Source organism: Rhinoderma darwinii, chromosome 2, assembly GCF_050947455.1.
Source record: "Rhinoderma darwinii isolate aRhiDar2 chromosome 2, aRhiDar2.hap1, whole genome shotgun sequence".
NCBI lineage: Eukaryota > Metazoa > Chordata > Amphibia > Anura > Rhinodermatidae > Rhinoderma > Rhinoderma darwinii.
Window position 1 is genome coordinate 414,373,370 of NC_134688.1, and position 18,384 is coordinate 414,391,753.

General features: G+C 41.6%; 1 protein-coding gene across 4 annotated transcripts in view; it reads right to left on the reverse strand.

Annotated features, from left to right (window-relative positions):
- METTL16 (methyltransferase 16, RNA N6-adenosine) overlaps positions 1-18,384 on the reverse strand; it is a 72,888-nt gene that overhangs the window by 27,187 nt on the left and 27,317 nt on the right. For all 4 annotated transcript variants that reach the window (XM_075850824.1, XM_075850825.1, XM_075850826.1 and 1 more), the window contains exons 5-7: positions 7,043-7,158; positions 4,491-4,633; positions 711-780 (exon numbers count right to left, since the gene is read on the reverse strand). In XM_075850824.1, the coding sequence (XP_075706939.1) occupies positions 711-780; positions 4,491-4,633; positions 7,043-7,158 (329 nt within the window). The remainder of the gene's footprint in view (positions 1-710; positions 781-4,490; positions 4,634-7,042; positions 7,159-18,384) is intronic.

Consider the following 18,384-nt stretch of genomic DNA (forward strand, 5'->3'; position numbering starts at 1 on the left):
ATTCATTTGAATGACAGAAGGATGTATGGCTGGGTTCACACGACCATGTTACGTCCGTAATGTACGGAACGTATTTCAGCTGGAAGACCCGGACCGAAGACAGTGCAGGGAGCCGGGCTCCTAGCATCATAGTGATGTACGACGCTAGGAGTCCCTGCCTCGCTGCAGGACAACTGTCCCGTACTGTAATCATGATTACAGTACGGGACAGTAGTTCCACGCAGAGGCAGGGACTCCTAGCGTCGTACATCACTATGATGCTAGGAGCCCGGCTCCCTGCACTGTCTTCGGTCCGGGTCTTCCGTTCCGTACATTATGGACGTAACATGGTTGTGTGAACCCAGCCTCATGCGTGTGAAAACCTCGGCAAAAACAGCCTGAAAAACCGCCTGGAAAACCGCCTCAAAAACCACGTCAAAAACCACGTCAAAAACCACATCAAACATGAAAACCTCCAGGGTCAGTTTTTACAGGAGGAATTTTCCTCCTGCAAAAAACTCCGTGTGAACAGGGCCTTAGATGGTTTTAAGGACTTTTACTGTTAGAACATTGTTTTCCATGTCTATTTCAGAAATAGTTTGCCCTTTTCAATGGCTTAGGCGTAGGAAAATCTATCCCAGCCAGTGACTCACTCGAAATCTACCATTCAATTTTAAATCAGTAGCAAAAAAATGGCAACGACTGAATAACAACAACAAGAATAAACCTACCCCTTGTATCCGCAGCTCTTCCTTCAATGGAGTCAAACTGCACTTCTTACCCAGCATGCAGCTGTACCATCTAGAAAGAAATAACCAACAGGGTACATAATTGGGGAGCATTAAGTCACTGTAGAAAACGACACCAGCCAAGGGCTGTCCAGCGTCCCCTGTGTTATGAATACATTATTAGGTAGTGATTCAGACATCTTGACATTTCTCCATGCAACAGCATAAACATGGGAAACACAATTTCTGATTTGAATTAATCAATTTTGAATCATTCTGACGTTGCACTGGTAGTGGGGCATGGGGTGATAATGGACCACACGTTTTCTTAGACAAAGACCTTAGGTACCACAATTGGGGCTTTAACAAAAGCCAAAATCTAAATAACGAAGACGTTACACTGCAATTTCTAACATTTTGGTGCAATCAAAGCTGTGCAGTCCCGATAAAAGTCCACACTGTAAATCTACTTGCCTGTCTTGGCTTTTTTGTTTGAGCGGCTGTCTTTTTTTCAAATGCTTTGTAATAAGAATGAGAAAGAACAGATGATTTTCCTATCAATTAAACAGGTTGACGGAGATACTCTGATTTTTGTCTTCCCCAGAAACCGCTCCACTCAAGTCAAGTGAATTGGGCTAAGCTGCAATACCAGATACAGCCCATAGACAAGAGTTGAGCAGATTTCTGGAAAAGCAATCACTTGAATAGAACCGTCCTGCAGTTCCCTGCACCTCCAGTAGGAATGGAGAAGTAGTACGCATGCTCGGACACGTTTCATCATTTCTGTGGGGCTGACGAAGATAGCGCTTGCAGTGCCATATAAATAAATGCAGCGGTAGTCGAGCATGCACACTACCACTCCATTCCTATGGGGCTCCCAAAAATGGCAAGGTAAGCCCGTTCTCGTGATCAGTGGGGCTCCCAGGAATGGTAAGGTAAGCCCAGTCTCGTGATCAGTGGGGGTTCCAGCAGTTGGACATTTTTCACCTATCTCGTGGATAGGGGATAAATAACGATTATGGGAAAACCCCTTTAAGCTTTATTTAGGCTTTCACCAATTTAGGCCCAACTCTTCCAACATTTCTATTCTTATGTACAGAACACCCAATAAAAAAGTTGACTAGTTTCTATTGCAGGAGTGCGTTCTGATATTCAACCTATGAACCCAAATGAACACAATGCTTTGTAGCCAGTATGCCTTTTCCCTATGGTGTATACCTCCAGCACAATACTAATTGGCCTTCACACTTTACTCTGGAAAGGATTCACTTTACCAGTTTCCCTTGATCGACCTCTTGACAGCTCAATGTAGTAGCACCAGGTTGCATGTTTTGGGCCTTTCCTATAAACGGAAACCACTGGAGGATTTAGCTCTCGCTCGGTGCAGTCATGCTAAGGCTATGTTCACACGGAGTATTTTGGGGCAGATATTCCTCCCCCAAAATACTCCGTGTGAATAGCAATTATCGCGCCGTTTTTCGCCCGCGGCCATTGAGCGCCGCGGGCAGAAAACACGCTTTCTCCTGCCTCCCATTGAAGTCAATGGGAGGTCGGAGGCGGAAGCGCCCGAAGATAGGGCATGTCGCTTCTTTTTCCCGCGAGGCAGTTTTACTGCTCGCGGGAAAAAGACGCCGACGCCTCCCATTGAAATCAATGGGAGGCGTTCTCGGGCCGTTTCTGCCGAGTTTTGCGACGCGGTTTCCGCGTCAAAAAACTCGGCAAAAGACCCCGTGTGAACATAGCCTAAGGATTTATGTCGAGGAACCCATCTGTTTAATAATCACATAGCATTGGAGTCACTTGTGCTCGCTGTCAGTGTGGTGTCAGGAACAGTCTTCTCAAATCAGGCTTAATACCCCACTTGACTCTTACAAGGGAAGATAAGACTGGGGGATCACACCAGTGTCTTTGGTTTAGCAGTAAGCAGAGTTTGTCACAGTGGTTGGGCCAGATCATCTGTCAAACTCTATTTTATTTGTAATTAAGCAAAACACCACACACTGACACTCTACGAGCCCGACACAACATATTACACATGAACCGTCAAGCAGAAGGCATTTCCTATCAACAAGGCAGTGGAAATGTAATATAAGTATTTATATTGCAGTAATGGCTACAATGTACAAGGAAGTAACGGATATATTTATCTTCAGACCACTTGTAACCATAGCAAATAACTTGAGGGAGTTTAAGTAAAAAAAAAGCATATAATAAAATGTAGCATCTCTTCTTTATTAGTAGCATTGAGCATTCGCCTGTTTTACTGGTTCGTAGAATACAATAGGAGAATGGATTTGAATATTATTGTCATAAATTCACCAAAAGTAAACCCCAAACCTGGCAAATCAATCTGCCAATGTATCCTGGCGGTGGCAAATTAGGCAAAATGTGAATTTAGCTGTGTCCATAACTCTAAGGCCCCATGCACACGACAGTATTTTTCATCAGTAATTACGGACAGTAAATACTGACAGTAATTACTGACCCATTAATTTCTATTGGCCACGGACACCTTTCAGTATTTTTACTAAAGGGTGTCCGTGCTGAAAAAATCATAGAAGTCTATGGAAGCTTCCGTAAATACGGACGGCTACTGATGTGCATCCGTAAACCGTCCGTATTTAAGGAAGCGTTGCTAGGCAACTTGTTGATGACATCCTTTGCAACCTCCCTCTTTTTTTTTTTACGGATCCGTATATACGGATGCAATACAGACACCCATCCGTATATACAGGATAAAATACGGATACCTACTGATCCGTATTTACATCAGTATTTCGGGATAGATGAAAATACTGTCGTGTGCATGGGGCCTAAGAGTTTGTATGGAGCAGCACGCATGCTCAACTGCTGTTTCAGCGGTCTTGCTGATGAGGAGTTGGGAACTTGGGACCATATTTCTGGTGAATGGCAGAGCCCCCCAGCAACTTAACGTTTATCGCCTGTTGGAACAACCCCTTTAATTTATTTTTTCAAGCTACATTCAGTTGTTCATTATGAATTACCAAATCCTATTCTAGGTCAACGTTTTGAAATCTCTTCTATCAATGGAACGCATGCTGCCTCCTGCAGACAGAGACGCAAACTAAAACAACCCCCCAGTCTAGAAAAAAATAAATTCACTATACATTGGATATGTAGAGTCAACTTACCTGTTGTCCTGCTCCGGAAAGTTCCGGCCTCCGTTCCTGAGATCCGGTCCTCCGTTTTCTGCTCTCCAAGATGGCCACAAGCGCTGATTACGGATGGAGGGGGGACGTGTGTCAGACTTGCAAAGAAGCTCTCTATAGCACAGTCTGAAACTGTGGCAGCCATCTTGGATAGTGGAAAACGGGGGATCGGAACACAGGGACGGAGGCCATATCACTCAGGAGCGGTGCAGCAGGTAAGTTGACTATATATTTCCAATGTATAGTCAGTATATTTTTTGGGGACTGGAGGGTCGCTTTAAGGTGCAAACAAAACTGCTAAGTGACAGATTTATCCATTAGCAGCTTCAGCTTTATGTTGGAAACCATTCTCTCTCAAACTGTCTATGGCCATCTACAGCACCGGAGTATTCTAATATTCTGATCCACAACTTACCTTTGTACTATTCTAATGGTTATAGGCTGTTCTAGCGAATGTACATGATGACCTAACGGACAATGGGATGCTCTAGGCGTTTTAACATTACATGGAAGTCTTCGGTAATCTATCACATTACATGTTACAATTTTAGACCATCTGTGAATTATAAAAGGACTAATTTAATATTTATGCCACAAAAAAATTAAGACTCACCTTAATCTCTTCTTGAGCTGAAGACTGTCATGAATAATTATTTTTACAAACTCCAACTCTCCCCCCTCAGCCATGATCTCTGTAATGCCACCAGTATTGACAGAGCTGGGGGGCGGCCGGCGGGGGTTTCTAGAGTTCACTCCCTGTAAAGGCAGATGAGGATTCAAATTTTACTAAGAGCAAAACTAATAGTATAGTTAGAAATCCATGATCTCTACTTTAAAGGGAAATGCTGTAAAATAAATGGAGGAAGCTTTATCAGAAAATATTAATGTGAAAAATCTGCTAAATCAACCCAAGACGGTATACAATTTTTGCCATTTTTTTTAGAGCAGTTTGCCATGAGATAGTGAGGACAAGCAAATTGTGTGTCATGTAAGGGTAGAATATGGATGGTTGTTCATGCTACCCAACCACTAAAATAAGTGTATTTTTATGTTCATTACAAACGTACTGATGAATAAAGAGATTGGCTCTTTCTGCACTGCTAAAAATAGATTCTGTCTATTACATTCATATGTCCTCATAGGGCATATACAAAGGGGTAATCTAAGCCAGAAAATCCCTTTAAATCTCATAAAACGGAATACTTATCAGCAGCATGTATACTTTAATGAGGTTTTACAGTGTCCTGCTTAAAATGCAACGGTTATAAGATGTACGTGAAAGAGGACGTGTCACTAGGTCATATAAGTGGAACTAGTTTACTGACCTGGATAGTGCGGTCTCACTTTTTTTCTAGACCCTCCCCCCCCAATCCCGTTCCAGAGATATGGCTTCCTCTATGCTAATTTGCTGTAGTTAGTCAACAGGGCGTGGGCTACCCTCAAGCTGCCTCGTGCTGATTGATCAGAATCAGGGAAGCTAGCTCCACCTCGTTGGCGAACGACATCAAATTAGCATATAGGGAGACAACACAACAGTGGGCCATATCTCTGGAATGGGGGGACAAAAAAAGAAAAAAACACTCTGGAGTTAGAGAGGTGGCGCATTTCATGTCAGTTAACCAGTTCAACTTACATGACCTAGTGGCGGTTTCCTATAAATAGGGACATGTACAAAATTACCATGCCGCTGAATGACACCCTGAATCTTTTTTCAGGGCGGCGATATAAATGCAATGTTTTTAGATATGTAAATAAATGTGCCTAATTGATATATCTTTGATTGATGTTTTGTTAAAGGGTAACTAAACTTTCAACACATTTCTGACATGTCATAGTGACATGTCATAAGTTTTGGTTGCTGGGGGTCTAAACACGGAGACCCCCACAGATCGCTAAAACAAAGCGACAGAAGCGCTCGTGTGTGCACTGAGCTGCTTAGTTTCTGTTCGGCTTTTCTCGGAAAGCCGATGAAGCTGTGTACGGGCCCCTAGACTTTCTATGGAGTCCGTACACCAACGGCTCGGCTTTCCCAGAAAAGCCAAACAAAAAGTAAGCGGCTCAGCACTCACACGAGCGATCCTGACACTTTGTTTTAGCGATCAGTGGGGGTCTCAGTGCTCAGACCCCCAGGGATCAAAATTTACGACGTCAGAAGTTTGTTGAACGTTTAGTTACCCTTTAAACAGAAAAAAATAAATCTTTTACATGTCACAAAAAAAGGTTAAAAATGGAGTCGTGAAAATAACACAAGCCACGTGCACTATTTTATCAAATGGACATTATGCCACTTTTCTGGTACATTTCCTGTGTGCCACAATTTAATCCATGAAAGTTTTAGCCATGAAGACTATTCCAGGGCAGTTCAAAGTACAAAATAATTTCCTTTAATAAGAGCTGCCTTGGAAACCTCAGGAAGACTAAGTCATCCCGGAGAATCCTGTGCAGAACAATCAAAACTGTTTTCAGCTTGCACCGGAGATATGGTTTATGCAACAGATAAAAATGAGAAAGATTTGGTAAGTAATTTCATTAATTCATTCTGTGCTAAAATGGACATTATTATTTCCTGTATTATCATGGTGAACATACATACACTCCATACTGCAGCCAATATATACTACTTGCATGACCCCACGTCTGATAATGATCCTCTTGAAATGAAGAGGATAATTATAGAAGCATTGGAAAATAACAGCAGAAACAGACTGCTATGGGGCTTGCTGTGATCTAGGTGAACAGAAGCTTTACAGCAGGCATGTGATAGGTAGGTAAGAGCTAATAGGGAAGATTTACTAATACTATCTAAGTTTTAGACAGTGTAAACTTAGACCAGGCAGTCAGAAGATGTGCCAAATTGATCAAAGTGGTGCATGCTGTATGATCAATTTGGCGCATCTAGCTACACATGTGAATACCACCTCTTGGTTGGCTTTTTAGGAACCAACGTTTGGTGTACAGTGAAGCATTTAAAACACACCCATTTCTGCTAGACCACGCCCTTTCCTACTAATCCATGCACCTTATCGGGTGCCGCGCAAAAAGTATCTGAAGAAGTTAATAAATATGGCGCACAGCATGTACGCCAGAATTCAGGCTCAATCGGAATGGTAAATCTGTCCAAGTGTGTCACTTCATATTTACATCCTACAGCAAGACCTGCCGTACCTGAGCTTCCATCTGATTGGCGAAAAAAGGGGGATTGCACATACAAAAATCATAGATGATGCCAGACTCTTCTTTTAATGCATCCATCAGAAGTGTTTTCTGGGGGACTTTAACCACTAAAAGACATAAAAGCAATGCATTAAAGGGGTTTTCTGAGATATATTTTTATGACATTTTTAATTCTATATTGCACACCTTTTTAATGTGTTCATATACTTACTATTTCAATTGTGCTTCTTTTCTCTGCGATGCCTGCTCATCACATGACCGCCGACGTCACTTTTTGAGCCTCTTCCACTGACGTGCCATATACCCATCACATGGTCTCGGAGCAGAGAGTCCTCGGAGGGTATATGACACGACACTGATGATGTCTCGATTCTTGGGCGTATTTCTATTTAGTGCACGCACATCCAAAGCTCACAGTTGATTGAGCTAGTCACTATTAGTGCACCTGGGTGTGTCCCCGCTAATACCTGAAATGGGACCGCGCATGCCGGGCTTATGTAATATACTGGTGTTTTAGGCATCGTAATGCTCCACGGTGTCCTCAATGTCCACACCATTTACTTGTTTCTTCTGAATGCCCTCGTGCCACGGCAAGCGGACAGTGCCCTCCCAAATGGTCTGTACAGGGCTGATTGGGGGTTATATATAAGGCTGATGGGGGTTACATGCAGAGTTGGAGGTTGTATACATGTCTCAAGGGCTCCTCCTGGAGTGGAATCCCCTGGAGGGGATCCTGCTCTTAAAGGGAGCCCCTGATGTCGCTGTCCACATAGGGACAGTGTGTAAGGACAACCTAAGAAATAAGTTGATAACATTGAACATATATATATATATATATATCACACCATGGATAGTGATATGCTATGTGAGGACAAGGAATGGGGCAGCTAATAAGCGATGATGATAGACAGGATTCTAAACTAGAAAGGGACAAGGAAGGGAAGGATGTCAGCGGCGACGAGCAAGGAAGACACACATGAACTGTTGGGAGGAGAAACTTGCACACTCATTACAGCCTGCAATGCATGCAGGGAAAATACATTAGCAGCTAGAAACAGCAAGAAACCTGAAATAGATGTAAACAAATGGCGCGAAAATTGAAAAAAAACTAAATAAGAGGTTTAAGTTGAAGTTTTTTTCTTATACTTGTGTATGGAGGTTGTGTATATATAAAGGGAAATGTATGAAATATTATTTTTATTTTTTTATGATGCTAACTTGGAAAAGCCCTTTAAAATGAGACAAATTAGACCATACAATCTTTAACAAAGATTTATCCTCACTGGATCACTGTTAAAAATTTAAAGCAACTAACGATCCTTTTACAAGCGCAGATTTTCTGCCTGGCAAACGAGCGCCGATCTACTAAACAGCATGTCTATCGGCCCTCGTTAGCGAAATTTAAACGGAGCAACAATCAGAATATATTGGGTCGAAAAATGTTAATACGGTTTACAAAGGGAAGTGCTGCAGACAATTAACCATCTTTTAGGGCTCATAAACCATCCAATCAGCAGGCGAACAAGCGTTTGCTTGTTTCTCAGCTGAAAGCTGCCCTGTTTAACCCCTTAAGGACGCAGCCTAGTTTGGGCCTTAAGGCTCAGAGCCCATTTTTCAAATCTGACATATTTCACTTTATGTGGTAATAACGTCGGAATGCTTAAACCTATCCAAGCGATTCTGAGATTGTTTTCTCGTGACACTTTGGGCTTCATGTTCGTGGTAAAATTTGGTCGATATATTCAGTCTTAATTTGTGAAAAATTGCAAAATTTAGAGAAAATTTACAAAAAATAGCATTTTTCAGAATTTAAATGCATCTGCTTGAAAAACAGACGGTTATACCACCCAAAATAGTTACTAGTTCACATTTCCCATATGTCTACTTTAGATTGGCATCGTTTTTTTAACATTATTTTATTTTTCTTGGACGTTACAAGGTTTAGAACATGAACAGCAATTTCTCATATTCTTAAGAAAATTTCAAAAGCCTTTTTTTGAAGGTGCCAGTTCAGTTCTGAAGTGGATTTGAGGGGCCTATGTATTAGAAACCCCCATAAAACACCCCATTTTAAAAACTAGACCCCTCAAAGTATTCAAAACAGCATATAGAAAGTTTTTTAACCCTTCAGGCATTTCACAGGAATTAAAGCAAAGTGGAAATGAAATTTGCAAATTTCATTTTTTCTGCTGAATTTCAATTTTATTAAATTTTTTTTTAGTAACAGAGAAGGTTTTACCAGAGAAACACTACTAAATATGTATTGTCCAGATTCTTCAGTTTTTAGAAATGTCCCACATGTGGCTCTAGTGCGCTCGTGGACTAAAACACAAGCCCTAGAAGCAAAGAAGCACCTAGTGCATTTTGAGGCCTCTTTTTTATTAGAATATATTTTAGGCAGCATGCCAGGTTTGAAGAGGTGTTGAGGTATCAAAACAATGGAAACCCACCAGAAGTGACCCCATTTTGGAAATTACACCCCTCAAGGAATTCATTTATGGTTTTTGTTATCATTTTGACCGCACAGTTTTTTCACAGCACCTATTTGAATTGGGCTGTGAAATGAAAAAAATGATATTTTTTCCAATAAGATGTCATTTTTGATCAAATTTTCTTATTTTCACAGGGAACAACATACCCCATTTTGTTGCCCAATTTGTCCTTAGTGCGGCAATACCCCATTTGTGGTGATAAACTGCCGTTTGGGCCCATGGGAGGGCTCAGAAGGAAAGGAGCGCTATGTGTTTGTTGGAGTCTAGATTTTGCTGGATTGGTTTTCGGGTGCCATGTCGCATTTGCAGAGCCCCAGAGGTATCAAAGCAATGGAAACCCACCAGAAGTGACCCCATTTTGGAAACTACACCCCTCAAGGAATTCATTTATGGTTTTTGTTATCATTTTGACCGCACAGTTTTTTCACAGCACCTATTTGAATTGGGCTGTGAAATGAAAAAAATGATATTTTTTCCAATAAGATGTCATTTTTGATCAAATTTTCTTATTTTCACAGGGAACAACATACCCCATTTTGTTGCCCAATTTGTCCTTAGTGCGGCAATACCCCATTTGTGGTGATAAACTGCCGTTTGGGCCCATGGGAGGGCTCAGAAGGAAAGGAGCGCTATGTGTTTGTTGGAGTCTAGATTTTGCTGGATTGGTTTTCGGGTGCCATGTCGCATTTGCAGAGCCCCAGAGGTATCAAAGCAATGGAAACCCACCAGAAGTGACCCCATTTTGGAAACTACACCCCTCAAGGAATTCATTTATGGTTTTTGTTATCATTTTGACCGCACAGTTTTTTCACAGCACCTATTTGAATTGGGCTGTGAAATGAAAAAAATGATATTTTTTCCAATAAGATGTCATTTTTGATCAAAATTTCTTATTTTCACAAGGAACAACATACCCCATTTTGTTGCCCAATTTGTCCTTAGTGCGGCAATACCCCATTTGTGGTGATAAACTGCCGTTTGGGCCCATGGGAAGGCTCAGAAGAAAAGGACCACCATTTGGCCTACTGGAGCTTTTCTGGTGCTAAGTCATGTATGCAGAAGCCCCTGAGGTACCAGTACAGTTGAAACCCCCGAGAAGTGACCCCATTTTAAAAACTACACCCCTTAAGACATTCATCTAGAGGTGTAGTGAGCATTTTGACCCCACAGGTACTGTGTAAAAGATAATGCGCAGAAGATGGTGCAGTGTGAGATTTGCAATTTAATATATATATATATATATGCCATTTCAGTGTCCAATATAGTGTGCCCAGCATGCGCCACCGGAGATATACACCCCTTAAATTGTAATGTGGGTTCTCCTGGGTACGGCAATACCCTACATGTGGCTGTTATCAGCTGCCTGGGCATACGGCAGGGCTCAGAAGGGAAAGATGAGGGGGGTAAGCTGTGCGGAGTGCATCAGGGTAAATTAAAAATCAAGGGATGTATGATACATTTTAAAACAATCTTTTATACAGAGCCCTGGTTTTTCGGGACACGTGTCACATTGGTATATTGTGTTCTTCCTTATCCCCCTCTTATAGCAGACTCTGCACCTCTTTTGACTCTTTCCCTTACCACCGGTTTGGGGAACTTCTCCTGGAAAGTGTTGCCCTGGTACGATGCGTGTGGCCTCGCTTCCAGAAGTACTGGGTGCCCCCCCTTCCTGGTCCCTAAAGATTAGATCTTGAAATTCCAGGAAAGTTCCCCTCTGGCCTGCACATCGACGTAGCACGTACGCATTGTACAAAGCCATCTGTATGATGTGCCCGGCCAGCTTCTTATACCACACCGCATGGCGCTGTAGGGCTTCAGGACTTGATTTGACAAGTCCATCCCTCCCATGTACCTATTGTAGTCCAGGATGCAGTCTGGTTTGGGGGTGGCCTTTCCTTCATATATCCTAAACCTGTAGGTATACCCTGATGCACTCTCGCACAGCTTATACATCTTCACGCCATACCTTGCCCTCTTACCTGGCAGGTACTGGCAGAATTGAACCCTCCCTTTAAAATGTACCAGGGACTCATCAATAGAAAAACACTTCTCGGGGGTGTATGCTTGGGAAAACCGGGCACTGAAACGGTCTAATAGGGGTCTCCGTTTATACAAACGGTCAAAACTGGGGTCATCTCGGAGTGGGCACTGCTCATTATCAGTATAATGTAAGAAGCGAAGTATTGCCTCATTTATTTATTTTTTTAGGTTCCAGTTCATTTCTGAAGTTGCTTTGAGGGGCCCATATATTAGAAACCCCTATCAAACACCCCATTTTAGAAACTAGACCCCTCAAAGTATTCACAACAGCATTTAGAAAGTTTATGAACCCTTTAGGTGTTTCACAGAAATTTAGAGCAAAGTAGAGGTGAAATTGACTCTTTTTATACCATTTTTTTTATAACACAAAAGGATTTATCAGAGAAACGCAACTTAATACTTATTGCCCAGATTCTGCAGTTTAGAGAAATATCCCACATGTTGCCCTCGGGCGGTAATGGACTGAAGCACCGGCCTCCGAAGCAAAGGAGCACCTAGCGGATTTTGAGCCCTCTTTTTTATTAGGCACCATGTCTGGTTTGAAGAGGTCTTGTGGTGCCAAAACATTGGAAACCCCCCAAAAGTGACCCCAATTTGGAAACTAGACCCCTTGAGGAATCCATTGTAGTTTTCTTGGGGTGCATGTGGCTTTTTGATCAGTTTTTATTCCATTTTTAGGTGGCGTGGTGACTAATAAACAGCAATTCTACTATTGTTTTTGTATACTTTTTTTTTTACAGCGTTCACCGTGCGCTATAAATGATATATTAACTTTATTCTGCGGGGCGATACGATCACGGCGATACCAGATGTTTATAGTTTTTTTTTATGTCTTATGGCGTTTGCACAATAAAATACGTTTTGTAAACAATCATTCACTTTTTGTGTTACCTTATTCTAAGAGCCAAAACGTTTTTATTTTTCAATCAATAAAGCCGTGCGAGGACTTATTTTTTGCGTAACGAACTGTATTTTCCATCAGTACCATTTTTAGGTACATGCGACTTTTTGATCTCTTTTTATTCCATTTTTTGCGAGGTGAAGTGACCAAACAATTGTGATTGTGGTACGGTTTATTAATATTTTTTTTTACGGCGTTCACCGTGCGGGATAAATAACAAAATAATTTTGTAGTTCAGGCCGTTACGGACGCGGCGATACCAATTATGTATAGTTTATTTGTTTGTTTATATATTTTTATTAATAATAAATGACTGATAAGGGAAAAAGTGGGACTTTTACTTTTATTACTTTTAAAACTTTTATTTTCTTATTTTTACACATCTTTTTTTAACTTTTTTTTTACTTTATTACTTTGTCCCACTAGGGGACATGAGGGCAGGAGGCCCTGATCGCTATTCTAATACACTGCACTACATGCGTAGTGCAGTGTATTAGAGCTGTCAGCTACTCACTGACAGCAAGCATAGTGGGTCCTGACGTTGTCAGGACCCACTAGGCTTCCGTCTATGGCATAGCCGGACGCCATTGTTTGGTGTCCGGTTGCCATAGTCACCATCGCCGGCCGCTATCGTGTAGCAGGCCGGCGATGGCGGATTAACCCCTAAGAAGCCGCGATCGCTATTGAACGCGGCTTCTGAGGGGTTAATCGGCGGGGGAGCTCCGCGATCGGTCCCGGCACATTGAGCAGTGATAGTCTGCTGTCGGAAACAGCAGCTATCACAGCTCATGAACGCGCCCCGCGCGAACGGCGCCGTGTTTACTCCATGACCTACTATTAGGTCACTGAGCGCGAACGCTACAGTTAGCATGACCTAATAGTAGGTCATGGAGCGTTAAGGGGTTAAACAGAGCAATGATCAGCAGTCGCCCATTGGTCCATGTAAAAGGGCCTTATAATGTGGTGACAGAGCCACTTTAAGTGGCCTATCTTGTACATGATGTGATCACAGCAGTAGATTACAGATTACAGCAGTGTTTTTTATTTAGAAAAACGATCATTTTTGACGGAGTTATGACCTATTTTAGCTTTATGCTAATGAGTTTCTCAATGGACAACTGGGCGTGTTTTACTATATGACCAAGTAGGCGTTGTGGAGAGAAGTGTATGACGCTGACCAATCAGTGCTATATCGCTATGTGCTGTGTAAATGAATGGGGAGAAGTGTATGACGCTGATTGGTCACTGATTGGTCAGCGTCATACACTTCTCTTCACAACGCTCACTTGGCCATATAGTAAAACACGCCCAGTTGTCCATTGAGAAACTCATTAGCATAAAGCTAATATAGGTCATAACTCCGTCAAAAATGATCGTTTTTCTAAATAAAAAACACTGCTGTAATCTACATTACAGCGCTAATCACATTATGTAGAAGATAGGCCACTTATAATGTGGTGACAGAGCCTCTTTAAGCTCTTCATTATGCACATTTTTGCCTTTGCAGCTTGCATAGCGGTTTCCTTGTTCAGATGGAAATAAAAGGAATACCTGTTAAAACAACAACAACAAGTTTCTTGGATTTAACTAAGCAGAGAACTTTAAAGGGATTTTAAAAAAAATAAGAAAAATCATTGGTAGGTTTGTAATATACGGTAAACCTTTTATTCTATTGTAAACCATTATGCAGTTCTCTGAATGCTGCCACCAATGTAAACAATGGAGGTTTTTATCCTGGTTTCCATGGCTACATAGAGGAACACGGTTATATTTCCACTTTAATTATAATTCTTTTATTAATATAGAAAGAAAAGAAACATTAGTGTGCTTACTAAACTTCGCAAATGTAATATATTTGTAGCTTTGTATATCTAAAGCCCTTTTGTACAACCTGCAGGTTTAGGACCTCATGCACCTCACAATGTCTTTCTGTGAGGCATAATGTCTGTCCTGTTTTGTCTCTTGATGCGAAGTACAAAAGACAATATGATACAGACATTTGGAGAGATTTATTAAAATGGATGTCTGCTTTGGACAATCACTTTTTGTTAGAAGGATCCTTTAAACGCTTCCCAACCGCCCACGGTAAAATCACGTCGGCACTTGCTGGGCTCTGTGCAGCACCAACATGAATTCACGGTGGGTGTTAAAAGGGTGATCCGGGTGTCTCAGAGTAGCGCGGACACCCGGATTGCGCTGTTATCCCCTGTCTCTGGTCCCGGAGACATTACCAGGACCTAATTGGTTCAGGACCCGATCACGTGATCGCAGGGAAAGTTTGTTGTAGCACCGAACTGGAAAGTTTGTTACTGTAACAAACTGGAAAGTTTGTTGCTACAACAAACTTTCCCGAGGACCGATTGTGGGTGCTGCAGTCGGTTTCATGGCAAAACCGGAGGCCAAACAACAGCCTCCGGGTCTGCCATGCACGGCAGCCTATGAGTACCAGCCTGAGGCTGGTCCTCATGAGCTTCCGGTCAGTGTGACTCTCAGCGTCACACTGACAGTTTATAATACGTGACACTACCTAGGTAGTGTAATGTATTATAGCAGCGATCAGTGCTGCAGGTCTTCAAGTAAAACAAGTAAAAAGTTAAAAAAAAAAGTAATAAAAATGTTTTATAAAAGGGTAAAAATAAGTTATCATAGGAAAAAAAGCATTTTTTGTAACTTATAAAAGTCTTTTATTATAGGAAAAAAATTAAAATGTTAAAAAAAATACACATAAACTATAAAACTATAATATTATTTTTCCCGCACGGTGAACCCCGCAAAATTTTTTATTGAAAAACAATGTCAGAATCACAATTTTTTTTGTCATCACCTCTCCCAAAATATAGAATAAAAAGTGATCAAAAAGTCGAATGTACTCCAAAATAATACCAATAAAAACTACAACCCGTCCCGCAAAAAACAAGCCCTTACACAGCTTTTTCTGAGCGAAAAATAAAAAAGTTATGGCTCTCAGAATATGGGGACACAAAAAATAAATAATTTTATCGAAAAGTGATTTGATTGCGCAAACGCCACAAAACATAAAAAAACTATATACATATGGTATCGCCGTAATCGTATCGACCCGCAGAATAAAGTAAAATGTCATTTACAAAAAACATTGTCAGAATTTATGTTTTTTTGTCACATTGCTTGCCCAAAAAATCTAATAAAAAGTGATTAAAAAAAAAAAAAAATCACATGTACCCTAAAATGGTACCAATGAAAACTACAGATTGTTCGGCAACAAATAAGCCCTCACACAGCTCCGGTGGAAAAAAAAAAAAAGTTCTGCCTCTCAGATTATAGCGACAGAAATTGTGCAGAGTGTCCAAAAGCGGATAAGATCGGGGGCCATTTATCAGTGCGACACCGGCCACATATCTATGAATTATTATTTATTTACCGCATGATTATACGCTCTTATTATGGCCTGATGTACTCTGCCCATCTTACATATACCCCCACATAATAAACTGAAATACCAGCAAAACCCCAAACAGAACTATTACCAATCAAAATCTGCGCTCCAAAAGCCAAATGACGCTCCCTCCCTTCTGGGCCCTACAGCGTGCCCAAACACCAGCTTACATCCACATATACGACATTTTATATCCAGGAGAACCCGCTCAACATTGTATGAAGTATTTGTCTTCAGTCGCACAAACTGGGCACAACATATTGTGTAATTTTCACATTGCACCATCCGCTGCACATTAACGCCTTCGCGCACCACGACTTAATAGCATGTCGCGGTGCAAGGGTTATATATGGAGCGGGCTCATGCGCTGCGCCCGTTCCATATTCTGCAGGTGTCAGCTGTGTATTACAGCTGACACCCGGGACTAACGGACAGGGAGCAATCGCGCTGTTACAGGAGCCTGTAAAAATGACATTATACTGCAATACATTAGTATTGCAGTGTATTGTACCAGCGATCTAATGATCGCTCGTTCCAGTCCCCTATGGGGATTAATAAAATGTGTAAAAAAATAAAAAATAATAAAATAAATTATTTGTGAAAAATATATATAATATATTCAAAGTCCAAAAAATCCCCCTTTCCCATGTTTCCTCTAAAGTAATGTAAGAAATAAAAAAATAAACAAAATTGGTATCGCTGAATTCGTAAAAGTCCAAACTATTACAATATACCATTATTTAACTCGCACTGAGAACCCCGTAAAAACGAAGGAATTTAAAACGCCAAAATCCTTCAACCTTGGCGTCGGAAGAGAGAAGACACCACAGCTCCAGGCGTACAGTTGAATTTGCAGCAGCATCACCATGTGCAGGTAAGCATAGCAAACTCCCTAGAAACTAGCATATTAACCTTTTGTACGCCTTTCAGCCGATGTATCTTCTCTGACCGACGCCAAGGTTGAAGGACCTGTGGGTGACGTCACGCTGTGTGTCTTTAGTGAAAGAAGCTGGGTGGGAACGATGAGAAGTATATGATGCTGATTTGTCAGCATCATACACGCCCAGTTAGTAAAACAAGTAAACACGCCCAGTTGTTAAAAACACAATACACGCCCAGTTGGAAATACGAAAAAAATAACACCCCAGTTGTCCATTTCAAAGCTCATTTGCATAAATATAAAATCGCTCATAACTTGGCCAAAAATTATCGTTTTTAAAAAAACAAAACAACGTTACTGTTATCTACATTGCAGCGCCGATCACATGCAATAGGAGATAGGGATTTGATAATCTGGTGACAGAGCCTCTTTAAGTGAGTCATCATGCAGTACTGGCATCCAGGGATATTGCTAGGGTATTAAAGGGGTTTTCCCACGAGGGACATTTATGACATATCCACAGGATATGTCATAAATGTGAGATAGATGCAGGTTCCACCTCTGGGACCCGCACCTATTTCTAGAACGGGTCCCCTAAACCCCGCTCTACCCCTGTGTGTGTCAGCTGATTTCCGACCACGAAGGTGAAAACAGCGTAGCTCGCTGAGCTACGCTGTTTTCGTAAGCCCCATAGAACTGAATGGTAGTTACGGAAACAGCATAGCTCACATGCTACGCTGCTTCCGTAACTGCTATTCACTACTATGGGAGTTACGGTAACAGCGTAGCTCAGCGAGCTACTCTGTTTTCGTAACTCCCAACCATAAAGTCAGGAATTGGGTTTAGGGGGCCCCGTTCTAGAGATAGATGCGGGTCTCACCTGTGGGACCCGCACCTATTTGACATTTATGACATATCTTGTGGATATGTCATAAACGTCCCTCGTGGGAAAACCCCTTTAATGATTAGGAGACATATGTCCCCCCGCAAAAAAAAATATATAAAAGACTATGACCATTATAGCTACGCAATTGGATAGGATTAGATACATTAGCTCAGCAGACAATATCACACAGCCGGCTTAGATACACGGCATCAACATTAGTATCCAAAAAATTACCCTTCTCACTCCCGAATGGGGTACTCTTCGGCTTCGGGTGTAGTGCTGACTCCTAACGCCATTCAGTGTCACAACATTATATAAACAATGCACATAACGTTGTGCTGCTGAACGTCGTCCGGACCCAGCGCTGCACCCGAAGCCCAAAAGAATTCAACTCCGGAAAGAGGAGGATAAGTAACGGTGGTTTACTACACAGCCCAGTTACTACAGTAACTGGGGACAGATGTGGTGCAGGGGCCATGCGTCCCCGCGGCTTCAGGGCCCGGTCGCAATTGTTACAGCTATAGCTACGCCACTGTCCATAGGCTATATCATTCGATGATATGAAAAGACAGTGGCCTACTACATTGGTGTAAGAAAGGTATAGGAGCTGTATTTCAAATACACATATAAGAAAATTGTATGGGTTTCTATTTTATACATAAAAAATAAATAAAATAAAAAAACGGTTAGAATGCGAATTGCGAATATATTTCTGAAAG